This window comes from Impatiens glandulifera, chromosome 7 (genome assembly GCF_907164915.1).
Source record: "Impatiens glandulifera chromosome 7, dImpGla2.1, whole genome shotgun sequence".
NCBI lineage: Eukaryota > Viridiplantae > Streptophyta > Magnoliopsida > Ericales > Balsaminaceae > Impatiens > Impatiens glandulifera.
This window is the reverse complement of record NC_061868.1, coordinates 35718994-35729838: the sequence shown is the minus strand read 5'-3', so window position 1 is coordinate 35729838 and position 10845 is coordinate 35718994. Positions and strand designations below refer to the sequence as shown.

General features: G+C 27.8%; 1 protein-coding gene across 1 annotated transcript; it reads right to left on the bottom strand.

Moving 5' to 3' along the window:
- Positions 1 to 3647: 3647 nt before the first annotated feature.
- LOC124945274 (DELLA protein GAI1-like) lies at positions 3648 to 5903 on the bottom strand. Its single transcript, XM_047485674.1, has one exon. It carries the CDS (start codon positions 5677 to 5679, stop codon positions 3922 to 3924), a length of 1758 nt encoding a protein of 585 aa, XP_047341630.1. The 5' UTR covers positions 5680 to 5903; the 3' UTR covers positions 3648 to 3921.
- Between the last annotated feature and the right edge of the window lie 4942 nt (positions 5904 to 10845).

Below are 10845 nucleotides of genomic sequence, written 5' to 3'. Positions count from 1 at the left end.
CATAAAAGCATACTTTGTAGATTGTGATTTAAAAGTCATTATAATACTGTTTTTATTTTAAAGAATAATAATACCAAGTCTAGAGTAAAAAAAATGAGACAAAAAAATAAAATAACAAATTAAATTTGTATTTCGCAAACCCACTTAACAATTTAATCAGATACTAAGACAAGTCTATATTATATAATGATTATTTAGTCATAAAACTATTATAAATACAAGATTTAGCAATTCATAGTATATTAGACAACTTTTATTACTTTTTTTAAAAATATTTTTAAAATAATATAGAATATATAATATATAATTTAATATTAAAATAATTTAAACGTCACGAATTCAATTTTCAAGTTAAAGTTGATGTTATGACTATATTTAAATAATACTAGTTTCCTACATTTAATTTATTTTTTAACAAAAATAACTTATTCTTTATCTTTTTTTATGTAACTAATACATGTTAGCCTAACCAATGCATAAGTTGCATTAGGCCCTAATTAGAAAGTTTTATACTCTAAGATTAATTTTGTACCTATTATTTGATTTAGTATAATTTAAGTAATTTTATTATATATACTGAAATTAAAAATTATTTTAGTGTGAAAGTTAATATCGCATTACATCATAATTTAAAACTACTATGACGTGAAAGGCAAACAATATTATAAATGATATCATTAATATATTAATATATAACTAGCCGTTATATTAATTCGATGTTCAATAGGGTTGGTATTGGTTGTACATGTTAACTATATCGCGTCATTTGTATGTATTTATGGTATCACGTCATTTTTTGTTGAGACTTTTTTTTAATTTCTTTTTTTTAATTGTTATGATAACGTCATGATTTAAAAATTATAATTAATATTTTCAACAAATAACAACATATTGTTGGCATAAGCTAATATACATAAACCTTAATAGGAGTTTTAATCTTTTTCTTATTAGATAATAAATGTGGTTTTTAGTTTTACTTATGAATCTACTAACACTAAAATTCAATTACTACAACAACAAGAATAATTTTTAAATAACTTTCCAAGAGAATAAACGATGTTATTGATATTTAGCTTTAGGTGAGAACAAATTTTCTTTTGAAAATGTGAAATGTACAAGAGTAATTATTATTAAATAATAAATACATTAACTTAAAAAAAATAGGACTTATATTTTAAATGTAAGGATCTCATAAATGAGACTATATATGAAAGCTTAATACATTTCCATATTGGTTTTTTTATTAGTATTTATTTTATCTAAAACAATTTCTATCATAATTTAATTTATTTAATCATTTAATTCATAAATTAAAATATAAAAAAAATATTTTTATAAAATTTAAATATAAAAATATTAAAGTAATTCAAATAATTAAAAACTTAAAATTACATACTTGTTCATCAAATAATATATATTTTTTAAATTAAATAAAAATCTGAAATAAACTTACATCTATGAAAGCTCATAAATTAATGTCCTATCATAATTTGGATTTAAATTTCAATAGAACTTATTTTGAAATAAAAGAATGATTTAAAAATAATTTGTTGACTTTTTACCTAAATTTGATTCATAATAAGTTTCCAATATGGTCAATGTTTGGCTAGTTAAGATTTTGTTATTATGATATTAGTTAATTAGTTAATTATTTAATTAGTTAATGATGTAGGGTAGAAACACTATAATTGTTGTTAAAATATAGAAAAATATTGTAATAAATTTTTATATTAAATTAAATAGATTAGATTTATAATATATATAGACATTATATAAAATTTATAAAAAATTAATATAATAAAAATATTAAAATATTATTACAAATATATATATATATATATATATATAAATGTTAATATAATAATATTATAATATTTTTGATAATATTTTATATATGCTATAATGAATTTGAATATATATAATTTTTTTAAATTTTTTTAATCTAAATATTAATTTAATTAAATATTTTAATAAATTTACTTATATTTTAATTTAGTGTGTTTTCAAATAAATAAAGAGTAGGAAAGGGAATCCCACGTGCAATGAAAATCGTGTGATAGTTGAAATATTTAATTAATTCTCAGCCATCAATATCATGATCATTATTATACAGCTTCATATAGTATAAATAACTGTTAATCTTCTACTATATATAGTCACTCAAACTGTGAGTGGATATATATATATTTTTAATGAGAAAACAATATTTATTAATATTTTTTTTATATATAAAACAGTAGTTAAACAAAAAATATTTTAAATTTTGTCAATTGTCACAAATAGAACTGTGATATAATAGTAAAAATAAATAATAATAAATTATTCCAAAATGATTTTTTTTTTCTCAAAAATCAAAACTACAGTCAGCTTCATTCAACGTACATTTATAACAAATTTTCTTAAGAAAGAAATGCATTGGTGGTGTCTGAGGCGAATCTTCCAAAGAGGAAATAAAAAAATATATAGTAAATTAATTAATACTATAAATAATTATTATGCAAATGCTAAGAGACATGTAGGACCACTTAAAATAGATTGATGTTGTTGTGTCTAAATATATTATTTATTTGGATAGTGAAAGTTTGGTCCACCTTTAATTTGATATAAAAGCTTAAAATAAACAACTTTTACAAGTTGACATATAATAATAATAATAATAATAATAATATTTTAATTACTGTCATTATAAGGGATTGTTTGATGTTGGATTATTTAGAATGTTTTTAAGAAATAGAACTTGTTTTATAAAATAAGAAAAAAAAAAGATCAGTTGTGTTTTTAGTTAGTTAATTTATTATAATATTTTTTTATTTTAAATTTAAATTAAGTTTAAATGTATTCTTTATAGAGTTTTTTTTTACTAAATTTGTATGGATAGTTTGGGTTATTTTAATAAGTATAATAACATTGAGTTTTTTTTGTGTATCTACTTTTATCAAAAGTGAAAAAAATAAAAATAAATTCATCTAATTATATTTTACCATAATTTATAAATTTAACAAATAATTATTTTATTTCATACAATTTTATCTATTTTTTATTTTATTAACACTCTTTATATTTAATAGATTTCACTATCAATTTTATAATTTTTTATTATCAAAATCTATAACTTTGACAAATAAATTATTTTTTATTCACTTTATAGGTCTCAATCAAACTTTTTCATACTTAAAATTCAAACAAAATTAATTTCAATTTTTACTTTTTTTAATTTGTGGGTGTTGAATATAGTCACAAAATATCATTTTTTTAAGATTTTTTTTTTTCAAGTAGATATACATTCCCAACAATACACAAAACATGTTAGCCTTCATGAAATAACTAGTGTTCTTCTCATTTAAGAAACCATATTTTGCATGAGATTATTTCCACCAAATATTGGTTTTTGTTTTGTAAACCACTTGGTTAATGATCAATAAATTCAAGAAAAATTGTCACAAATGGAAGTTAATTCACAAATTTGAAATTATTTCCTTTTTTACATCAAATTATAAAATAGCTCCTCATACTCTAATTAGAAAAATTGAAACTTTCTTATAAAGGTTGAAAAGCAAAACAAACTTCCTTAATTAACTTTTCCTTACTATTTTTAACCTAGAAGTCCAAATAATTTACTTACATTATTTGAAAAAAACACATTGAAGTAGGAAATAAGACTGTAATATATTATAAATATATTACATCTATACTAATATTGATCCAAATAGAAAAATACAACATTCCACCCCATAAGAGGGTTGAAAACTGAAATTGAGTTTTAAGAATCATGCCCAAATTACATGGAATTGGATTTGGGGAGATATTTTAATTCATAAAAAGATAAATAAATAAATTAAAAAAAAGGTAAGGGTAATATGGTAAAAGTGACCACCAACCAACCCAGCCGGTCGCCGGCCGCCGGCGGCCGCCGGCCGAGTCCTAAGCGATTTTCCAAGCGGAGGTGGCGATTAATGGGCGATTATGCCAACCAAGAAGCAAACAACCATCGTTCTCTTCCACCCTATAGCCATCTCCATTGAAAAGAGCAAGTAACATACTTGCTTGCTTATAAGCATTTGAACCCAGATGAACTGGTTCGAACCCAGCCGAGTTGAGACGATCTCTCCACTGAGTCAGAGTCTCGTGTCTCTCAAATCGGTCACCACCTTCACAAGACACCACGTTACAGATCTGTCTTCCTAAGTAAATCTCCGACATTAACATATTCTGGATCCTTACAACCACATCCGACGACCCATCATCGCCGCTGCAACTCTCCAACGAGTCAAAAAGAGTTGAGTAATAATGCAATGACTCGGTGAAACGATCAAGGAATACTGGACCGTTATGGTTAGCTTCTTGTTCTGCCACTGTAACTATTTCCGGATTCATCTCTTTTATCAAAGTTAACACCTTCTCTATTCCTCCTTGCTGACTGAGTAGCCCGTGTAATTCGAAAACCGAGTTGATAGCCACGGCTTCACCTTCACGGAGATTCAGCATTGATGGGGTAAGATCGGATAAACTATTTGTAACGAACCCACTGAATTCAAACTCAACTTGAATCATCTCTGCCATTTGAGCCAGCTTCCAACCCACTTCCTGTAAATGGTCTGACCCATCAGATGACGGCTGACCAATTCCGGTTAGACGAAAAGTCGGCGGCCCACCTGGTTGAAGTGCCAATGCTTGCATCAAAGCTGGCCATTGCATTCCTTGTTTCAAGCTGAAATCGATTACATGAACACGTTTCTTCCCAGAAAATGCTTCGAGAATCGCTTGATTCGCTGTGAAGTGAGCGAACTTAAGGTAAGGACAGGCCTCGTAGAAATGCATCTGAAGGAGATCGGTAAACGAGGAATCGGAAGGATCCTCAGGGAAGAGTCGATAGATCCTACGGGCGAGAGCTTCAGCGAAATAAATGGCTACCTTACGCATGGCGCCGGGTTGAGAGGCAGCAAGAAATCCAATTTGTTTAACCAAAGCCTCAGCTAGATTTAGATTATTTTGATGAACAGCTTCAGCACAAGCCATGAGAGCATGAACCAATCTGATTCCATTCTCCTGAGAGTCTACAAGAACAACAGGCCGAGTTGACTCGTTCTGGATCACCCAAGGCGAAGTGATTGACTGAGAAAAAGATGATGAAGATTGTTTCAACCTCTTGTTCGGCCGATGCGGCGGTGGCGGCGATGGGTGTGGGAAAATAGCCTTACCTGGTATGGCTTTGAGATCGTAATCAGACGAAGAGTCTTCAAATATGGAGTGATTATAAGCGGAGGAGGGTGGAAGAAGGATGGAGGAATTAGATGTAGAAGGGGAGAAATCAGGAAGGGGATTAATCTCAGAAATCATGGTTTCAAGCCATGAAGATAGATCCGATGGATTATAATGAATAGCTTCAGAAGATAGATGAGAAACTAACCCATCTTCCTGATTTTGTCCAATCACCTGTTCTAGCTGTTCAATTTTTTGCGCCACCACCGCCATATCTGAACATTTTACCTTATAACCAGACATAGCGAGAAGCTCATCGACACCTGCGTCCTCTTCCGGCCACATCTTAGACTTCCCATGAACTGCAGGCGGTTGGATAGGAGGATTGGCATCAGAAGAAGGAGAAGAACCGCTGCCGCTGCCGCCGCCGCCACCGCTGCCGCCGGCGCAGAAGGGATCTTGAGGATGTTCTGGTTTCATAGCAGCGTAGGTATGAGGGAAAAACGAAAAGGATGAATTTTTGTAAAGGAATCGGGAAATCTGGTTATGGGGTTTGATTACAGGGTGAGGAATCTGGGCATTGAAGGAGATTGGGTGGATTTTTTGCTTGGTTTTTCACTATTCTCTTCTCTCTGAGTTCTTCTCTGGCACTGAGAGAGATAGAGAGAGAGGGAGAGATAAACAGAATCAAGAATCAGAAAGAGAGAGAAAGAGACTTTGTTTATTACAGTATAAGAAATAACAAGAGCTATTGAAAGGGACCAAAAATTAATTGTTTTTAATTTATTTGAAAACCATTAGTATATATTTTTTATTTATTTAGATTTGAGATATTTAAATAATTTAATTTATATTAGATATAAAAAGTTATTTAAAAGTATTAATATTTAATAAAAAAATAAAAAATAAGTCTAAGAATCACTTTTTTTTTTATAATTTTAAAATGAAAATAATAATAATAAATGATTTGTTGAAATAATAAAATGAATTTAAAAAACAAGTTTTTCTTTATATTTAAAAATTTAGTAATTTTCTACTTTTATTGAGAATTAAACTTAATTTTTGTAATTTTTTAGTATTTGAACAACTTAATAGGTTAAATATAATTAAGTGTTCAAATAATAAAAATGAATACTTAATTAATTAAAATTATTGTACATTAACATATACTTCAAATTTAAAAAATTTACAATTCAATATTGGATCAACAAAATATCCTTTTAAAAAACTCAATTAAGACATGCAATAAACAAGTCTAACTATGTTTTTCTCATTGTTATTTTTATTTACTTTACATCTAAGTAAAATATTGTTGTTGAAGATTTTTATTTTAAAATTGTGAAGACTCAACACATAATATTACATATATAAAAAATATTTTATTATTAGCTAGCATCATTGAATAAGTGAAGGAGGACATCACTAATAGAGGAGAAAAAATTAGTTACATCACTAAAATAAAGATACATTCAATAAAATAATAAAAAGTTAATATTTTTAAGTTGTTGGGTTAGACTTTTGTCACAATTAGATTCATGTATATTGAATTCAGGTTTTTTGGTATACTATCATAGTTTTTTTTATGAAAGATGTAAATTGTAATATTAACTAATCAATTTGTTATTGATAAATAATTTCTTAAGAAATATCAACATGAAATAATTTCTTTATAATAATTCATCCTTGTTAAAAAAACCTTAATTTAAAGGATAATACTTGAAAATTTGTATACAATCCACTTGTTTTAATCAACTTACTTGTTATGACAAACATCTTTTAAATTGATATTAAATAGATTCCATGGATTTTACCAAAAATTTCTTCAACTTACTTGTTATGATAAACATCATTTTAGGGTATCAATGATTAATGGTGGTTGAACTTTGAGATTAGTTTTAAATGGGGTGAAATCAATCAAGTATACTAGTGTCCTTTATTTCATTATTTTTGTTGGTTGACTAGATTGGGACATTAATGGAACATCTAATATTATGATTTTAGGTATTTCAGTTGGACATATCCAACTGCTTGACATATAATTAATTATTTATAAATTTTAATTACAATATTATTAATTTTGATAGTTACAAATATGTGTTTTTTTGTGATCAAAACATTCAATATATAGATTAATCTCTAGGAAGACTAGGATGGTAACCAAACATTAATAATAGTATTAATCAAAAAAGGTTTTTCATATTACAAGATTAAAACCACTTAAAAATGTAATTTAGATTGTATCTGTCATTCACATGATGGTTACATTATATATATAGATTCTCAATTTCTAATTTGATCTTCCACGTAGCAACTAAAAAGAAATGACTTTTAGCCACGACGTTCATCATAAAATCGTGACTAATAATAATGGCGGGAGTGTGGCGGGAAAGCCAAAACATTAGCCACGGCGAATACAATGAAAACCGTGGTTAATAAATTTATTAGTGTGGGCATTACATAGCCGACACTAATAATAGTTATTAATCATGGCGTATATTTCGCCGACACTAATTATAATTATTAATCACGGCGAATGATAGCCGTGGTTAATGTTGGTCGTTAAAAATACTTTTTCTATTAGTGACAATAGATGGTCTAAATATATAAATTAGGGAAAAGTATATAAAGAATGATAGAAATATTTATCTCGATTTATTTATCGTTTTTTTTTGGATAACATATGAATATAATAGAATCCTTATTCTACTTCTAAAACTCCTAGGGTTCATTTCAAAATATAATTAAGTAGGTTATTTAAATATTTAAGATATTTGATAAATCAATTGAAGTTTTATAGAATTATAATTATTGAAATATATATATATATATATATTTTATAAAGACAACTAGATATCTTATTTAGGGTAACAATTATACCCTAAATAAGATATTAATAGTAAACTGTCTTTTATACTCATAAAAATAAACTAACATCTTACAATATTGCATTTAGTGGGTTTATCTCTCAGATAATGAAGAAGTCAATAAACTAGTTTTGATCAATCATTCACATTAAATTATGGGTACACTTTTTTTTATATAGATTCTCAATTTCTAATTTACCCGTCTCCTAGTTAAAAGGGTAAAATAGTAATCAACAACTTTTTCAAACTCATAATATTAATAAAAAATAGGTCTTAAATAAAAAAATAACTATTGTCTTACAAAATAGTAAACACTAACTAATAAAGTATTTATTTAACACTAACACTAACCCACTACTAAATAAATTGCCATAACCCACTAGTTATAACAAGTCAATAGTATTATCAATTTAGTCTAACTAACCAATTAAAAAAATATGTGCTAAACATGTGCACTTGGAACTTGAGTAATCAGACGAATATTTTATTCAAACAAATTCTAACAAATTCCTCCCTTAAACTAGATTCTATTATAGTTAACTTTAGTGACACCTATCAAATTTCTAAAATCTTTAAAGTTTCCAATTTCAAAACCTTTATCATAATATCGACCAACTATTCTCCAGTCCTGCAGTTATTTTTTAGATGACAATGCTACATCTCCTCCTCCCATCATAAAAAATACCCAGATGTACTTCTACGATAATCAACATCTCATGCGTAGTCACTGTCGATATACCTAACAAGTTCTTATTTTCTTTTTCATAAAGTACACCCAATCCAACAATCCCATTTATATACCTGAGTTTCATTTTTACAAGATTCAGATGCAATTCAGTGGGTCCATGTACATACTTGTTATTCCATATAAAATATCAAGTCTAGTATAGTGATTGTGAAATATCCCAGAGTACCAATTTTTGTATTTTGTTGAATCAACTTTATTTCCAATTTTTTCCTTGTTAAATTTAGCTCCAAGAACACTTGGATTTTGGACAGGATTACAACTACTTAATCCAAATCTTTCCAACATCTCACATGTATATTTCTTTTGGCTAATGAAAGTCCCACTACTATCTTGCTTTACCTCAACCTTAGAAAAATTTCATCAATCCAAGGTCTATCATATCAAAATCTTGCATCATAGCTCTTATGATCTGTTCAATACTTCCTGTTAAAACCAAATCATCAACATACAAACTAACAATCAATATTTTTATTTCTACATTTACTTTAACAAATAAAGTTGGTTGAGATGAACACTTTTTAGAGCCTTGTTCTATGAAATAAGCTTCAATTTGTTTAAAAAAAAAAGTAAGCTTCAATTCTTCTGAACCAAGCCCTTAGAACCTGTTTTAATCCATACAGAGTTTTTTCTAGCATATAAACTTTGTCATACCCCTTTTTCTCATATCCCTTGGGTTGGTTAATAAATACTTCCTCAAGTAGTTTTTCCTAAAGAAATGCACTCTTCACGTCCATTTTATAGAGATTCCACCTTTGTTGAGAAGCTATTGCAATGATCATACGAATAATATCCCAGCGAGCTACAAGAGCAAATACTTCATTATAGTCAATGCCATATTCTAGAGCGTACCCTTTAACAACTAGTCTAGCCTTATATATCAACTTCTCCATGCCCATTGAGTTTATTTTTAAAAACCCACTTCACTCCTATATTTTTTGCTCCAATTGGAAGCTTCACTAGCTTCCATGTATTATTTCTCTTAATGGCTTATATTTCTTGGTTCATTGCTTCTTTCCACTTTAGCTTCTTCATAAGTGACTAGATCAAGAGTAACAAGTAAATTCATATCACTCCATCTCTCTTTCTCTAATAAGTTTTCATCAAATACGTCTTTGTGCCATTTTGTGGCCCTTCTAATTCTTCCCGATTGGACTGTAAGTTGGATTACTGTTGTTTCTTGAGAGGGGTTGGAAATAGTAGGTTGGTTTGTTGTTATTTGTTCAGAAAATGAGCTGGAGGACTCAAGCTTCTCTTCATTTTCTACAACATATTCTTCTTCTATTTCACTTTCTTCTTCCATCACACTACTTTTCCAAACTACTCCATTATAAACTTCATGCATTTCTTTTTTCTAGTCCACTATTTTCTTTATTTGAATATCACATCTTTGCTCAAAATGATATTTCTTAACATTAGATCATAGAGTTTATATGCCTTATATTATCTGCTAATGCCAAGAAATATACAAATATGATACTTATCATCGAGTTTATATCTTCTTTGTACAAGAACTAAGGTGTGAGCTATGCAACCAAAAACTTTTAAATGACTTACTATGATTTTATGTTGCTCCATACTTTTTTTGGAGTTAGTTTCTACACAATAGAAGTGTGACTTCTGTTCATTAAGTATATACACAGTAAGTTGCTTTTGCCTAGAATTCTTTAGGCATTTCTCTAATAGACAACATGCTCCTTATAGAGTTCATGATTGTTTTGTTTTTCCTTTTTACAACTCCATTTTTTTGAGGAGTGAATGCTGTTGTCAATTGCCTCTTAATTATCCTTTCCTCACAAAATTGGTTGAACTCTTTGGAGGTAAATTCTCCACCTCTATCGATACGAAGGCAAGTCAGTGATAGTCCACTCTCATTTCAACCATTAACTTAAAGTTCATAAATTTCTCAAACACATCAAATTTTTTACATATAAAATATGTTCATATTTTCTACTATAATATTCAATAAAGTTAGTAGGTATATTTTCCCTCCATTAAAGGCTGGAGTAATAGGACCACAAAGGTCTGAGTGAATTA

Excerpts from the sequence above, each read along its gene's own strand:
- LOC124945274 (XM_047485674.1), bottom strand. The coding sequence starts at position 5,679 with ATGAAACCAGAACATCCTCAAGATCCCTTCTGCGCCGGCGGCAGCGGT.